Source organism: Saccostrea cucullata, unplaced genomic scaffold, assembly GCF_032062105.1.
Source record: "Saccostrea cucullata isolate Sc308-1 unplaced genomic scaffold, CSIRO_AGI_Scuc_v1 ctg13021, whole genome shotgun sequence".
Taxonomy (NCBI): Eukaryota; Metazoa; Mollusca; class Bivalvia; order Ostreida; family Ostreidae; genus Saccostrea; species Saccostrea cuccullata.
In genome coordinates, this window is record NW_026920517.1 from 1 (window position 1) to 17,465 (window position 17,465).

The 17,465-nt window shown below is 32.0% G+C and overlaps 2 protein-coding genes across 2 annotated transcripts; one reads left to right on the plus strand and one right to left on the minus strand.

The window, feature by feature from the left end:
- Nucleotides 1–146: 146 nt before the first annotated feature.
- Nucleotides 147–4,992, minus strand: LOC134250124 (abnormal spindle-like microcephaly-associated protein homolog). The gene is made up of 7 exons (XM_062732474.1): nt 4,809–4,992; nt 4,569–4,661; nt 4,280–4,345; nt 3,710–3,796; nt 3,544–3,573; nt 2,738–3,040; nt 147–449 (listed from the first exon to the last, which is right to left on the minus strand). The coding sequence occupies exons 1-7, from the start codon at nt 4,842–4,844 to the stop codon at nt 147–149; spliced, it is 918 nt and encodes a 305-aa protein (XP_062588458.1). The 5' UTR covers nt 4,845–4,992.
- A 9,800-nt stretch (nt 4,993–14,792) lies between these two features.
- Nucleotides 14,793–17,131, plus strand: LOC134250132 (uncharacterized). The gene has a single exon (XM_062732486.1). It carries the CDS (start codon nt 14,813–14,815, stop codon nt 16,685–16,687), a length of 1,875 nt encoding a protein of 624 aa, XP_062588470.1. The 5' UTR covers nt 14,793–14,812; the 3' UTR covers nt 16,688–17,131.
- Nucleotides 17,132–17,465: the final 334 nt, after the last annotated feature.

Genomic DNA, 17,465 nt, shown 5'->3' on the forward strand with positions numbered 1-17,465 from the left:
AGGGAATTATATATAGGTGGGTAAATTCTCAAGACCTTTGGTCTGTTAGACAACCCTGAGTATATTTGATATTTGTTACCGCTTTTTTTTTGGCTGCCTTTTTTTTTTAAAAATAAAATTTTCCGTGAATAAATTGTCCTATCTACCTATTTGATGAGGGCACGGCGTTCCTTTAACTGCTTTCTGACCAGGAACCCTCTAAATACAGCCTGAAGAAGAACAGTAGAAGTTCTGATTTTTTGGTAGAGGCCTCTGACTCGCTTGCCTCTATAACTGGTCTGTATAGTCACAGCAGCTGCTTTCATATCATGGTATTTCTTTCGGGTCTCTTTCATGGTATGGCAAGCTCTAAAGCGACTCTGTATAATCCGCGCTGACTTCTTCACTTTTCTATACCTCTTTTGGTCGATACATTGACGCACATAAGATTGAGCGGTAATTGCTGCTTCCTAAAAAAACAAATAGATTGATGAAAATCTTAAATTAAGTATTCAGTGCTGTAAAATACTACATGTAATTAATTTTCAGGAGGTTTTATGGGCAACAACGACAAACAAGTCATCAAATTACATGCATGTACATGTATATACATGTAAATATTCCTTAATTTGGTCACCAATTGAATTGTAGTTATAGATTTAAATTTAAAAAAAAAAATTCATGCAGTAAACCGCTTAAAGGGACATGGACATCGTTTCAAATGATTTTTTAAAACCAATTTTAATGTTCACATTTCCTAACTGATATATTATCTAAAGAACAGCAAAAAATGAGCATCGTTTGTTTAATAACATACAAGATACAGATCTTAAAGTTCTTCATAATGTTAACAAGGCTCGTGCCTTGTTTTTGTTTTCATATTGAAAATATCATATTTATAATACAATGAATTTCAGTAAATCTCAAGAAACTGTTTAATCATGTTTAGAATTAACTTCTTCATTAAAAATATCTGTTTTGAACAAATATATATTTAGTATATTAACCTATGTAAACAAAATCATGACACAGACCCTTTTTACATAACAATTTAATGGTTTGTAGCTCTAAATCTGTCTTGTATCTCGACAACTGAAGACACAGTGAAGTTCAAATTTTGATGATCATTTGAAAGATCTTCATTAAATATTTATAAAAATAGAAAAATAAATTTGAAAATTTTAAGCTGAAACTGTGTCCATGCCCCTTTAAGGTAGTCAGATCCTCAGGTTTATAAAATTAGCAGTTAAGTAATGAAAAATACGCATTAAAGTATCTATGAATCCACAAAGTTGTTTAACTTTATACACAGTATTTCTTTAAAGTTAAAGATTAAAGTTAATCATATCATAGGGAAAATTGTCAAATCTCAAATATTTTTGCAGAAAAAGCGAATTGGAATATCAGCAATGCATTTTCTAATTGCAAATCGATCAACAAATATATTTTAGGTTAAAAAACGATAGGTATCCAGGCATTAGAGAAACTGTCATGATTTTCATACTTATTATTATTTGGTATTTTTTGTCTTCTATTTCCGTCATGTATTCTATAATACATAGTGTAAAAGGCTTTTGCTGTCATTGCAAGACACCACAAATTACTTCTTATTTCATATCATGCTAATAAGCATTGGTATCTAAGGCTGGATTCAAGAAAATTTTAATTTCTCTAAAACTGTTTTCATTTTTTTCCTTTTATAGGGTACAAATGTCAACTTTTATAAGACCTTTTCAAAGACTTCCAAAAACATCGAAACTTATAAAGATGAATAAAATAAAATTGTTGCATTTTCAAGCTTCATTTTGATGCATTTTAAATTGAATTATTATTTTTTGGAGTTATCCTTCCTTGCTGAGGATCGGATATCCTTAAAGTCAATGTAATAAAGGAAGGAAACATAACTGTATTCTAGGGAAATCTAAAAGGTAAAAATTGTTGATTATTCCAAACTTGCATATACAAAGTATTCTTCCCCTATCAGGGACTTGAAGGGCAATACCACAATTAAGGAATAACTGTCACATTTTTTATTTCATGACATGATCAATCTATTGGCTTGCGTGATAATTTGCAATGAAATTATCACGCAACCAATCGATTGATTATTGTCATGAAATCGTAAAATCTTACAGTTATTCTTTATATATAAATGCTCTTGATTCCTCCAATCCACATGCTACATTAAGCCCTGCTTCTCTCTAGCTATTTTTCCCGCCCTGCACGTGATTATTTAGCCGCCCATCGATGAACCAGTACATTGATGGTGAAATAAAGTACATAAACTATTTGTAATTTTATCTCGAACAAAAACTTTGGAAATGTAAATATTTAGAAAAAAATTATGGGTGCTAAGGTGGGGAAATTCTCCTAACTCTGGGTCTTAGGGACAACCCTGTGTATATTTGATATTTGTCTCCTGTATTTTGGTAGCTGCTTGTTTTCTTTTTTTTTATCATTAGAATTTAATTCTGCTATTTTTCGAATGATTTTTTCCATAGAAAATGGTCCCATCTACCTGTTTCATGAGTGACTGTAAAGTTGTTTCTCGGCTCCACAAAGTGATACATATTTTTGACATATTAATGTTTACCTTTGTAGATTGATTTGCATCTCAGACACTTTAACACTAATTGCCATTAGCTAGCATATACCGCGGCATCAGTGGTTTACAAACGCATCTTGTTATCATTGATATCAGAAATTAATAATGCTGTTTTTAAACTAACATTGTCCATGAATAAATTGTCTCATGTACCTGTTTGATGAGAGCACGGCGTTCCTTTAACTGCTTTCTGACCAGGAACCCTCTGAATACAGCCTGAAGCAGTACAGTAGAAGTTCTGAGTTTTTGGTAGAGGCCTCTGACTCGCTTGCCTCTATAACAGGCCTGTATAGTCACAGCTGCTGCTTTCAGATCAAGGTATTTCTTTTGGGTTTCTTTCATGGTATGGCATGCTCTAAAGCGACTCTGTATAATCCGCGCTGACTTCTTCAATTTCTTATACCTCTTTTGGTCAATACATTTACGAATAAAAGACTGAACAGTTATTGCTGCTTCCTATAAAAAAAGAGATAAGAATCTAAATGTATGTAAACATTCCTGTTTTTGGTCACAAAACTAATGGCACACCAGATGCTAAAATTCAATGTAATATTTTTGTCCTAATCATATCCACTTATATAAGAATGGGACATACTGGCTTTTCTTTAGCTAGAACAAATTTGATTGAAATTGGCCAAGTATAGTTGTAGAATTTGAAAAGTTTTACATGCAGCTTATGACAGGCAGTTACATGTATACAGCTATATTATGTATACTAGTAAGAGGCACTCTTTCATCAGATTAGAACATATTTTTAAAATATTCTCAAGTATGTCTAAAGGGAAAGTTTAATTTTAATCTAAAACATATAATCCAATACATGTGTAGAGGAGTTACAATGTAATGACTGCATGTGTATTGGGTAAATATTAATCTTAGGGTTTGATGTGGTACTATAACCCATCAGCATAGAAGTATTCATGCATTTTAAAGAGTCAGGTTTAAAAGATTAAACTTACTTCGTTTTTCTTGTCAGTCTTTTCTGCTGCCTGTAGAAAAACATTTTATCAAAAACAATTATCTTGCAAAACCATATTGTAAAACTTTTTTCTTTAAAACAATTTATTCCTGATGTTGGGGTTTTATTAAAACAAAACATGAACAATTTATATATGTACTAATTACCATCATTTCATTAAAGATGTTCAATTTTATGTCAGGATTTTTTCTGAGTTCTTCTTCGAATCTCTTCCTTATACTTTTGAGGAAAATCTAGAAAAGATAAACAAATTTGATTTCTCAACACGGTGTCTTAATTCTTCATTATGCTTGGTTGATCGTACTTAAATTACCATAAATTAAGACAAATTATAAAGGACAAGTAAGGTTTTTGAACACATATAATTATCTAATTCTCACATATATATGACCTAAATGGATATATCTGCGTAAATATTAACCTAGTAATTAACATTAAATTTATATTCTTATGTGCCATGTGATACATATCAAATACACAGGAAAAATAGCAATACTAGTAATCAAAAACTCTGAAATATTGGTTATCAGTCAAACTCCAGTGCTAAGAAAAAAGTCCAGAAAGAGAAAGTAGGATTAAGTGCCCAATTAAGCATTAATTAATATGTGTATCCAATTTTGTATCACATTTAATGAAAAAGATGAGATGCATATAAACCAGAAACATATAACGAATTTCAAATTCGAAGAAAAAGAACTTCAATTATTTTTACTTACCGCTGCTTTGATCTGTACCTGGCGTGGGTCATATGCATCCATCATGAATGGCTCTGTACCATCCTTCTAGATACAAGAAATATAAAAAAACTGTAAGTATACAGCAAAAAGATGGCACTACACAAAAATAAATCTGCCACCAAATGTAATTGATGGACATACTGTAGTACTTTGGCAAGCGCAGAATTATATTTAATTAATTTAATTTTAAGTAAATGACAGGGTTACATAAAATAATTCAAACATTTATCTAGAAACACTTCCTCTTCTTTTGTTTATAAATACTTACCAGTATTATGTGTGCTGCCTTGAGGCATATTTCCTCTGCAAGGTCCTTTTCGAGTTTCCCTTTCTCTTCTTCGAATACTTGCCTCAAAATTGACTAGTATATATTAAAAAAAATAAATGAAGGTCAGATTTAAAGCTATGAAAAATTTACATGTAATTGATTACATCAAATATAGTTTGGACTAATGACATAAATTTGTATGATTGTATTACCAGTATCTTTAAGACATTATTTACAAACCTTTGTAAAAGTCTGCAAGCCAGTCCCCTCACTCATAAAGGTTTCTTGATTCAGCTAAATAAGGAAATAAATTATGTATGCATGCTACTTATTAAAACGCCAATGATAATTTATATGTTACAACAACCGTTAAATTTTGTATAAAGCAATTTAATATGATTGTTAAATATTTGTGTACAAGCAAATAATAAGACTTAAAATCAATTTAATATGAATTATACATGTTCTACATAATTATGCATTCTCATTTTTGCAATAAATTGATTTCTACAGACTTAGTTTTCACATTCTGTTAAAATTAAATTAAATTAAAATACATTAATAAATATTACCATATCTAGAACTTTCATGAATTCCTCTAACACTTTATTAAATATTTCTATATATTTCTCTTCCACGAGCTGAAAAGAAAGATTTAAAAAGAAATAATTATTTTTTTTTTACAAATTGTAACTGAAGAAGGTAATGATTACCATGAGGTGTACCTGAACAGTCATCAAGGAAAACCCCTAGCCATTACCCATTGTTAACCTCACACTTCTGTTTTTTTTTTCTACTTAAATTTTCCTACTTATTTTCATATAAAGCCTTAAACCATCTATAGTTTATATAAATTATCACAGGACTCTCACTTGCCGATGCAGGGACAGTACTTTTTCAAACTTGAACATAAATTTCATGGAAATGGATTGATAACCTTTGGATAATCTTCTTGAAAAGTTAATTAAGCATTTTCCGAATAGCCATTGGTATTTTGTCCCAATAGTTCTCTATATACACAACCTATCCCTTCCCGATAACAACAAAAAAGTTCGTCACATTATGAAAACATTTTAAATCGTCCTCATACATTCTTATAAATGTCAATTGCATACTGCATACAAACAAGATTTGTTTCTTACCAGAGTCCTTTTAATGCTGTCCAGCATTTTGATTTTGTTGAACTCACTAGATATCTTTCACAAACAAAGTTGCTTTGGAGTATTGTGACGTTTTATGACGATTTGTATTGTGACATTTTATGACAAATTTGTATTGTGACGTTTTATGACGACTTGTATTGTGACGTCATAGAACTTATAGCGTAGCTATTATTTTGTTAACAAAAGACAGATATCAAATCTTAATAATTTTGAAGAGTAAATGGCACGTAAACGGTTTAGGTTTTGAGAACTTTCACAAATTACCGTATTCTGCGATTTTTTTAAGGACCTGGACAGATTCAACATTAATTTGGTTATTTTTTTCCAGAAAAAAATTTCAAAAATTCTCCTAGCAAATAAATATTTTCGATTTTTATAAGTTTTAATCTAAATATGACGTGTTTAAGGAAGTATCTATATATAAAATCTCATCATATGAGATCATACTTCTCTAGATTAAATTTTGGCTGTTGAATTTTGAGAGGTATGTATATTTACCCTGAGATAGGTTGCATGAAATTTAACATGCGAGTCCCTTTGTGTACTTTTAAGATTTGTACTCCGATTCAAACTGTAATCGTGTTATGTTCAGAAAAAGGAAAATCCGGAAGTATGTCAACCCTTTCGATAAATATTTTGTGTCTCATCTCAATAAAGCTTAAAAATATTGCCTCTACTGCTGAAAATCATGGAAATTAGAGTAAGTTTATGAACAATAGCGTAGCCTTCCTACGGAGGACCACAGGTGTTAATTATCAGTCCAATTAAACTAACTTCGGTTATACAGTTATTGTAATTGTATGTTTACCTTAATTTTTTTTTAATATGCCCGCTTGAAAAGCGGGAGTATTTGTACAGCATGATATAGTGAATGATGGGGTGTCCGTCACTTTGGACTTTCCGTACATACAGTTTCAAAGAACAACTAGGAGACTTATTGTTCATAGAACAATAAGAGGTCTTTCCACCTTTTTAAATTTCTTATAGTTTTAAATTTTACACTCTAAATTTAATTTTAAGGGAAATGGCTTGAAAAAAAAATGAAAATGTAAAAAAAAAAAAATTTTTTTGAAATGACCTTGACCTTTGACCTTGAAAATTTTTTCAAGGTCAAAGGTCAAGGGACACATTGCAATTAACCCCATGCTTCTACCATTTATAGTTTTCAAGATATAAGTTTTAATAGTAAGTATAAAGAAGTTAAAGGGCAATAACTCATATAAGGGGTCATTAGATCCTTTAGTACTTATACAATGAAGGTGTGCGTAAAGACCCTTAAATCATAAGTGAAGGTTTCATGCCTCTACGGTCTACAGTTTTGAAGTAGTAGTGATAACAATGTTTTTCGCATAAGGGGCAATAACTTTTGATAGAGTCTATCTTGGGGAACAAGAATGAAATCTTTGAAATAGTTTTAAGTGTACATATTAATGATGCAAAGACTGATTGCATATGTTAAAAGACAAAGGATATATAAAAAGAGCTTAATTTCTCATTTTTGCAATGACCTTGACCTTTGACCTTGACAAAATATTCAAGGTCAAAGGTCATGGGTCTCAATGCAGTTGGCCCCATGCTTCTACCATTTATAGTTTTCAAGATACAAGGTTTAATAGTAAGTATAAAGAAGTTAAAGGGCAATAACTCATACAAGGGGTCATCAGATTCTTTTGCACCTATACAGTGAAGTTACGTCTAAAGACCCTTAAGAAATTAGTGAAGGTTTGGTGTCTCTACGGTCTAAAGTTTCGGAGGAGTAGCGATAACAAGGTTTTTCGCACAAGGGGCAATAACTTTTAAATGGGGTCATGTAAGGGGAAAAGAATAAATGCTTTGAAACAGTTTTTAAAGTACATATTATTGATGCATAGACATTAAGTATATGTTAAAAGACAAAAGAGATATAAAAAGAGATAAATTTATCAGTTTTGGAATGACCTTGACCTTTGACCTTTCCATAAATTTCAAGACCAAAGGTCAATGAATCTTATGCATTTGGTCCCATGTCTCTACGTCTTCTCGTTTTGAAAATTTTTAATTATTTGTAAAATTCTAAAACTTCCAGGGGCAATAACTTATTGAAGGGGTCAATAAATACTTTCACAATGAATCAATGAAGTGTCTACTAAATTAGTCGAAGACATTAGTGAAGGTTTCATTTCTCTACGGTTTATGGTTTCGGAGGAGTAGCGATAACAAGCTTTTTTGCGAAAGGGGTAATAACTCCAAAAGGGGTCATAGTTTATATACGCAGGGTCAACTGCGAAAATCTTTTACGGAGTACATTCTTATGAATTGAAAATCTTTATGATAAATCTTGAAACTCAAAATCACACGGCGGAAAAATAATAAAAAATAACTAGGAGACTTATTGTTCACAGAACAATAAGAGGTCTTTCCACCTTCTTTGAATTTCAAATTTCTTTTATATCTGACTCCTTAAAATTAAATTTCATGAAAAAAAAACAAAATTGTCTTAAAACATAGAAAAAATTAAAAAATTAAAAAAAAATGGAATGACCTTGACCTTTGACCTTGAAAAATTCTCAAGGTCAAAGGTCACGGGTGACAATGCAATTGACCCCATGCTTCTAGGTCTTATAGTTTTCAAGTTATAAGGTTTTATATTAGGTACAAAGAAGTTAAAGGGCAATAACTTATATAAGGGGTCATCAGATCCTTTTGCATTTATACAGTGAAGTTAGGCATAAAGATCCTTAACACATTAGTGAAGGTTTGGTGCCTCTAGGGTCTATAGTTTGGGAGGAGTAGCGATAACAAGGTTTTTTGCACAAGGGGCAATAACTTTTAAAAGGGTTAATTTTTAGGGGACAAGAGGGAAATCCTTGAAATAGTTTTAAGAGTGCATATCAATGATACATAGACATTGAGTATATGTTGAAAGACAAAAGAGATATAAAAAGAGCTAAATTTCTCATTTTTGAAATGACCTTGACCTTTGACCTTTACACAAATTTTAAGGTCAAAGGTCAATGAATCTTATGCAGTTGGTCCCATGTCTCTATGACTTCTTATTTTGAAAATTTTAAATTATTTCTAAAATTCATAAAGTTTCAGGGGCAATAACTCATTGAAAGGGTCAAAGAATGCTTTCGCAATGAATAGATTGAAGAGTCTCCTAAATTAGTCAAAGACATTGGTGAAGGTTTCATACCTCTACGGTTTACAGTTTCGAAGGAGTAGCGATAACAAGCATTTCTTGCGAAAGGGGTCGTAACTCTGAAAGGGGTCAAGGTTCATTTACGCAGGGTCAACTGCAATAATCTTTTACAAAGTACATTCTTATGGACTATAAATCTTTTCGATATATCTTGAAACTCAAAATCACACGGCGGAAAAATAAGAAGAATAAGAAACAGAAGAATACCAATAGGTCTTTCCACGGAAAGGTGGAAAGACCTAATAAGAAAAAAAAGAAACGGAAGAAAATCAATAGGTCTTTCCACAGAAAGGTGGAAAGACCTAAATATAATGAGCTCATAAACATGTATACTTTATAAATGTTAATTATTAACACCCGCAACTAAAAATTCAAAAGTTTTCAGTTTTATTGAATTTTCCGGGATATACTTGGAAAAGTAAGTTTGAGGTCAAGGTCAAGTGAATTGTAACACTGATTTTTTTTTCATCATGTTTTATGATAATCAGACTGAGTGTACATGCTAAATAGAATAGAATTACCCCTTGAATGTCAAAAATATGCTGTATAGTGGCACTTTTAACTTTTTAGTAGATTAGGTCAAAGGACAAGGTCAAGGGTCACGACGTCGGTAACCATGGCACTTCACAAATGGCATAGTGTCAAGCAATAAATGTGAAAAATATCAAATCTATATTTCTTTCAGTTTTTGAGGTACAAGGTATGACAGATGGACAGACAGACAGCTAGAAAGATGCAGACAGACAGACAAAGGTCTGCTCCGCAGGCGACACAATGAGTAGACATGCAATTCCTATTTGCAATTATTAGTAAAGTAGGTTAAATGACAAGTTCAAGGGTCACTAGGTCGGTAATCATGGCAATGTACAAATGCCATTGTGCCTAGCTGTGGAACTGTAGCTCCCTGCTTGAGAAAATTCAGAAAGATAAAGCAGATCTTTAAAACAGTCCTGTGAATAGTTTATTAATGTCGGTTAAAACAGTTCTATTTCGACGACCTTTACCACAAACAGCCATTTGTTAGCGTTGAAAGGTAAGTAAATCATCAGGAATTGAAGTTAAATTTATGATGAATTATCAATTACCATTTTTAAATACTGAGAAAAGTATAAAATACAAGAAAAATACTTAATCTGTCCTAATTTTCTCAAGCAGAGAACTATATAATACAGTTCTGCCTCTACATAATCGAAGATTCGCTTAGAGGTTTACATACTTTTAAAAATCTTAAACCTTGCCCATAAGTTTTGAACGGTAAAGGCTAGGGCTTTCATACTTCACATGTATAATCCTTGTGACCTTGGAGTAAGACTTACTTTTTAAAAACTTTAATCTTGGATATCACTTTTTAACGGTTAGGGCTAGGCTTTCATACTTTAAATTTAATCCATGTGACAAAATCTTTCATTGGATACCAACAACTTTGACCTTAACCTTTGACCCTTTTTTTCAAAATCTTTACATTGGCCATGGCTTTTGAACGATTAGGGCTAGGACTTCACAAATGAAATCCTTGTTACAAGACTTTCTGTGGAAACCAACTACTTTGACCTTTTGACCTCGACCCCGAAGGAACAAGAGCCACGAAGCATGAAAATCCGCACCATCTTCAAACTTTATAATTTTTTAGCAATTGATAGTCCAGAATGTGTAGGTTGTGAAACAGTTTATTTTTTAACAAAATCTCTTCTGGTTTTCTTTTTACAGATGTTTGAAATAAGCATTGTTTTCCAAATAAAATGCTAAGACATCATGACGTTGACGTTAAAGACTTTGACGTCATGGCATTAAGATTGTTTATAGGAGGTAACAAATTTACATTTTTATGGATAAATCCACCAAAAGAAGATTTTAAATGATAAAAAAAAAATTATGAAAGCAATACCACAATCGTATTTTATATACTCAGGTAACTAATGACTAATTCTCGGACCTTTCCGGTGTAAAGACGAATAATGACCCCCCATCGAATAATGACCGGGGGGTCATTTTTCAACGACAAAAAATGACCCCCAACCGTAGAAAAAAATCATTTTTTGTAGAAAAAGAGTCCTAGGGGGTCATTTTTTATATGTTAGTCCTATAGAATAATGACCCCCATAGAAAAATGACCCCCTTTAAAGTAATACAAAATATACACTTTTTGATAGCTTTTTTACAGCGAAACTAATTTTTACATTTTCTGTAACCAGAAAAATACAAAATGTCGTATGAAATAATTAAGAGATTCACGTAGTCTTTTAATGCTAAAATTGTGTTTGAAAAGAGATTCTTTAATTGTCAAGTAAATAAAATTTTTTTTAATATTCTTCCTTATAATGTTTGCTTAAAGAATGATATTCCACATGTTTTTAGAAATTAAACCATGCAAAAATCAGGTTTAAATACTCTTTAATAGGAAAATTTAAATTTTCCGTCATTTCAACTTTTAGTTTGTTAAAATTTGTCAAATCCTATTTGACAATGAAAGAGGAGGAAATTTTTATCCCCCCCCCAAAAAAAAATGAACATTACGTTAAATCAAAACCAAAATAAAAAAAAAAAATAAATGAAAAGCAAAAATATAAATAAAACTTTATACATTTCAATAATTCTGAAAGAGGCTCTAGATAAAATATTGAAATGGAGTTAAGCCTTCACAAAAGTACTATCACATCATATCTTACTTCGCCATGATTAAAGCATACTTTAAATGTTGGTGGAGGTATACTTGAAAGTATTGTGGCAAAGTAACAGTTAAAAATTAGTAGAATAGTAGATTATTTTAAGCCAATTTTTAATTCCTTCTTATAGAAAAATAAAGGTAGGGTGGTTTGTTTTTTTTTGTTCAATATCGACTTCCTCCTAAATAAGAAAGGGGGTGGGGTAAGTATCTAAGACCTAAAGATATGCTCTGTAAAGCTATGGGCTAGTGTAAAATACACAGTCATTCTAATGCAAAAACTATACATGTAGACATAAACTTTTGATTTAGCACACAGTATTCATTACATTTTTTTAACGTAGAACCTACTTCGTATGACACCATATCTGGTAAATGTGTTTAACCTGTGCTAACCCATTAAGACGTCATAATTAATTCAATGCCACTTTTTCCCGTACTTGACAGCTTCAATAGAAATGGTAGAAAATACTGCATTTTGAAATTCACAGAATTCAATCATGCCAACATAATCTTAATTCAATTCATATATTTTTTGGTTTAAAAAGCTTAATGGCAATATATTTCTGGAATAAGAGAAAATATGCAATCACCTTTTATTTACTAGATCTAGACCTGAAGTTGACAAACCCAAGACTATCTAGTGTAATGAAATTACAATGTACATACAATTTTCGTTATAATTTGAATGGTATGTAACCATTTTGAAGGAATGCATAAATCGTAAGAAATCTTTAGTTGCCAGCTATATAGTGTAATATCTTGATGAAATGTGTCTAAGTCAAAGATGTACGTGTTGTAGATCGTTTGATCGTGTGTACATTTTTGTGATATCTATAATGAAATGATGTGCATTCCTTTTAACAATTATTTGTTACCTATTCATATTCTTGGTGTTGATTACAATTTTTCTATTAAATATGATCTATTTAAAGTAAAAGTACAATTTCTGATTAATATTTAATCTGAAAGTAACCCCAAACAGACATTTAATCATTAAATCCCGTGTGAGTGCAAAAAGGTCAAGAATATGAGTATCGGTAAATAGCCTATCTTTCATTAGTTAGAGGGGGAAGGTATATATTTCAATCACTTTTTGTAATCATTTGGCTATGTTCTTCATCATATTGAAGATTGAAAACATTGTGACAAAGACTTCTAAAAACATTTACAAATGTAGGGTGCATAATTGACTAAAAATAATAGAGTTCATTTGACTATTTTTTTTAATGGTGGACTTATCTTTTATGTTAATTGAATAAAAAAGAAATTATTCTTGATAAAATATTGTTTAATATTATTCAGTTAATAAAGTTTATAAACGACGATGTTTGAAAAATATTTTTGTGATTTTTCATATTCCCTTTATGACAAGAACCCTTAAAAACATTTGAAAATGTGAAGTCGCAGTATGTAAATACCATACCAAGTTTCACGGCCTGTTCTAGATTAAAAAACAAGGAAACATATCATGATATTTTAACTGATTGATAAGCAAGTACTCATTTATCATTTTGAAAAGTTTGAAAATCTTGTGACAAAGACTTTTCCGACATAGGTTCTACCTTAATTCTTGTTTTACTCCACCCTTTTACTCAGTTCTGAGTATATTTTTCAGAGAATTTAATATGAAAATCAGAACAAACATTTTCATTGTTGTAACGTCTTCTGTATAATGTATCATAATATGAAAAGTTATGTTCCCGTAATCGAAGATTCGGGGGTATACAGTTTTATCGTGTTCGTCTGTATGTCCGTCTGTCTATCTGGCGGTTTGTTTGTCCGCAAAAACCTTAACCTTGACCTTAACTTTTCATTTATTGGAGCTATGACTTTCATATTTAATATGTGTATTCCTTGTGACAAGACCTTACCTTGGGTACCACCAAATTTGACCTTTTGACCTTTACCTTGGAGTTTGTCCCATTTTACACAAAAATGCCAAATTTTTACTTTGGCCATAACTTTTAAACGGTAGATACTAGTACTATCATACTTCACATATGTAGTTCTTTGGCATTACCTTTCATTGGATACTAAAAACTTTGACCTTTTGACCTTGACCTCGGAGATTTTCGTACTTATGATTTTTTTTTTACCTTGGCAAAAACTTTTGAACGGTAGGGGCTAGGGTATTCATACTTCACATATGTAATCCTTGTTACATTAAACATTTTCTTAAGAAATCATCAACTTTGACCTTTGAGTTTGACCTACCTTTCAAAAACTTATCCTTAGCCATTACTTTTGAACAAGTGGTGCTAGGGCTTTCCTATTTTGCAATTGTATTTCTTGTGAGAAGACCCTACTTTGGGTAACAATATATTAAAATTGCATTTAAGATAAGTTTAATCTTCGCTATGTTGCCATACAGGGGCATAGCTGTTTTACAAACACATCTTTTTATATATGAGGATTTGCGGATAAGAGTTGGATACCTCAAAGCGTAACAGCCGGACGGACGGACATCCCGATCACTATATACCCTCCCGCTTTTCAAGCGGAGGATAAAATAATATATAATACTGCTGATTTTTTCTGTCAGTTCGATGATTTCCACCATCAAAAAACAATGTTTACCTAACCCTTAAGGCTTGATAAATCTTTTACTTCTTTAGATTCTGAATCATTGCATTGACCTTAAAATATAGCTATAATTGTATAATGTTATGAGATCAACATATCATCAGTTTATTCCCAATAAGCTCAGGTGAGCATTTTGGCCAATATGCTTCTTTATCTAATTTTTTTTTTGTCCCCTAAAAATTTCAGCTTCAATCTAAAGGGGGTCATTTTTCTACGGGAGTCATTTTTCTTCACGTGGGTTCTGCAAAATTTTTTGGGTGGTGACACTTTTTCTACGGGCAAAAGGGTTATTTTTCTACGTCGAATAATGACCGGGGGTCATTTTTCGCTGTTGAAAAATGACCTCCGGTCATTATTCGATGGGGATCATTATTCGTCTTTACACCGGACGTGGTGACCGGTCCTTCGGATGAGACCGTATAAACCGAGGCCCCGTGTCGCAGTAGGTGCTGGCACAAAAAAATTCCCTCACTGCTCAAAGGCCCTGAGTGCCGAGCATAGGACAAAATTTGTAGCCCTTATCCGGCATGTGGTGGCGTCTCCATATAGTTAAAAATTCTCGAGAGGGATGTTAAACAACATACAATCAATCAATCAATCTCAACAAGTCTTTAGTGTCCTTAATATATATTTATTCTTTTCTATCATTAGAATGGATCACATTCCTCGTCTATCTGAGGTCCTGTACGTGGGTCTGTGTGGTAAGATAGGGACACCGACAGAAGTGGCCATCAGAAGGGACGTGATGGACATGGAGGAGATGATAAGGAAACCTGTACAAATGTATATTGGATGTAGATATATAGACTCTGGTAGTTACAGGGAAGGTTTTCGGTTTGACTCCTCTGATCGGGATACAATGTTTTGGATTCATAGCCATAAAATGATAAGCAAACTATCTCAGTCCAGCATTTACAAGGCATCAAAACATACCATTATTCTAATGGAAGAGACAGATACACCGCCTGGATTTGTTCGATTACAACTCCTTACACAGCCAAAGGACACCATGATCAAATCAGCACTTGTTTCCTTGAACGGTACACACTATCTTTCAAATTTATTTTGGAAGGAAAAATATTTGCGAGAGTTTAAAGAAAACAAAGGATATCAAAATATAGACGGACATGGTCCTTGTTTAACTGGTTACTGTGAAAATATTGAAATTGATTATGCTCTTTGTCTTAACAGTATACACTGGACAAAAATAACAAGTAATTGGATTAACCGATCTCGTGATTACACCTGGCCTCCTGAATTTGTGTTAACTGAAATTCTGAAGAACGGTTTTCATTGTGTTGCTATCGGGAATAATATTTTATCTCCTTACTATGAATTAGAGTGGAGATTATCGTTTTCTCGAGCCGAACATAAATTAGTTTGTACCATGAACCATACCCAATTTTTATGTTACGGTCTACTGAAATTATTTCTGAAGGAAGTAATCAATCACATTATCCGCGAACCATTACTTTGTTCATATCACATAAAAACTTCAATGTTCTGGATAATGCAGTTGAATACTACTCAATGGTGCCGAAACAATTTACTGAACAGTTTCTGGAAATGTTTTAAATATCTCATTCATTGTGTTTACCATGGCGAGTTTCCCAATTTTTTCATTCCACAAAATAACATGTTTTCAAACAAAGTAATTGGATCTACTCGTTGTTGTTTACTAGAACAACTTAATCAATATTACAGAATGGGTGTGTCTTGTCTTCTTCTTAGTCCGACTCTCAGATCAATCCTGGATCCAGCTCTAAGGACTCTATCGTTTGTGGTTCATTTTGTCGAGGGTCATGTTAATTCTGTTTTAGAAATAGATAGAAATGCCAACATTGAAATATTTTCTCTTTCGTTTTCAATTAGCTCTTATCAACAAATTGTTACACAATTGAAATCGGTTGAAAGATTATTGCAATTTTCATTCTCGCCATACCAAACACTTACTTTACAATATTGTACACCTCAAACTCTTATTGACATAGTGTTCATCACGGCACAAAGTTCTTCCTGTATCTGTCATAAAGAAACGTTTGCATTAGAAAGAATATCTTGTAACATACTGAAACTGGCAGGAAGGATAGGTTGTGTGTCTGATTTACTGTACTTAGCTTTGTATTACTATAGAATTGGTAGATATCATAAAACGATAAGATTAATTCATTTCATGAGAAAAAGACTTTCACAGCCTTTCATCTCGTATTATTATCCTATAAACGAACAGAAATATAAAGCTGTATGTAGTCTGTCTCTGTCTCAGCGAATGAAAATGGCATGGGCAATGGACCTAAATCTTAAAGTGAGTACTTTATATATTCGAGAATTATTATTAGAACAACAAGAAGCCGAGAAGAATGGAAAGGCATATCTATTTATATCTCCATTTCTTACACTAGAATGGTTGTCTGTGTTATCTTACTACAGACTAGGGAATCAGTCTCTATATCAACAGTCACTGTCAGACTTTAAAACTCTGCTGTTATATGATGATTGGCGATATCTACACATCAAAGAGACCTAGCCTAGCAGATACTAGGGATTTGTCAGCACCTTGTTGGGGACTTACATGGGGCTTCATATTCTTATAAAGAGGCACTGAAACAGGAACCGTTCCATCAAATACAGAAAGCTACAGAAACTAGAATAAGCTATATTGAAAGACAACTTCATTAAACATTCTAAGTCCCCAAGGGCTGGTGATTCGACACAATGGAAAGAGAGTTAATAAAATTAATAAAAACTGATGTATATATATATGAAACATGAAGCCAAAATTATATTGGTTGTAAAGTAAATTGATATACAGAATATTCAGAGTATTCGTTTATTATATACTTAAATATAAGTAAGGGTATCTCTGAACTCTTAGTTATTTGATTGATTGAGCCAGTCCAATGCCATATAATCACCAACTGTTGTAGTCTTTTGATTTGTGTTGCTTTTTTCATATTTGCGACATTGTTGTGAATGGATCATTAAATGTTTAATAAAAATTAGTTTGTTGTAATTAAAATAAAGATTGATGGTAGCAATTGGTTTGAATCTTCAGGGCATCATCAAGAGATTGATGTCTGATTAGATTAAGAATAAATTTAAATAGGTATTGGGGGTGGGGGATGGGGCGTTATGAGCCCTTAAATTTTGTTATGTTGTCCTACGTCGATAACTGTTTAAAATATATTAAATATTAAACGATATAATTGGAATGACCTGGCATTTGAGTTTTTTTCGTTCTCATAAATCAATGAAATACAGGGTAATAAATATTATTTTATGATAATAAAATTCTAAAATTTTTA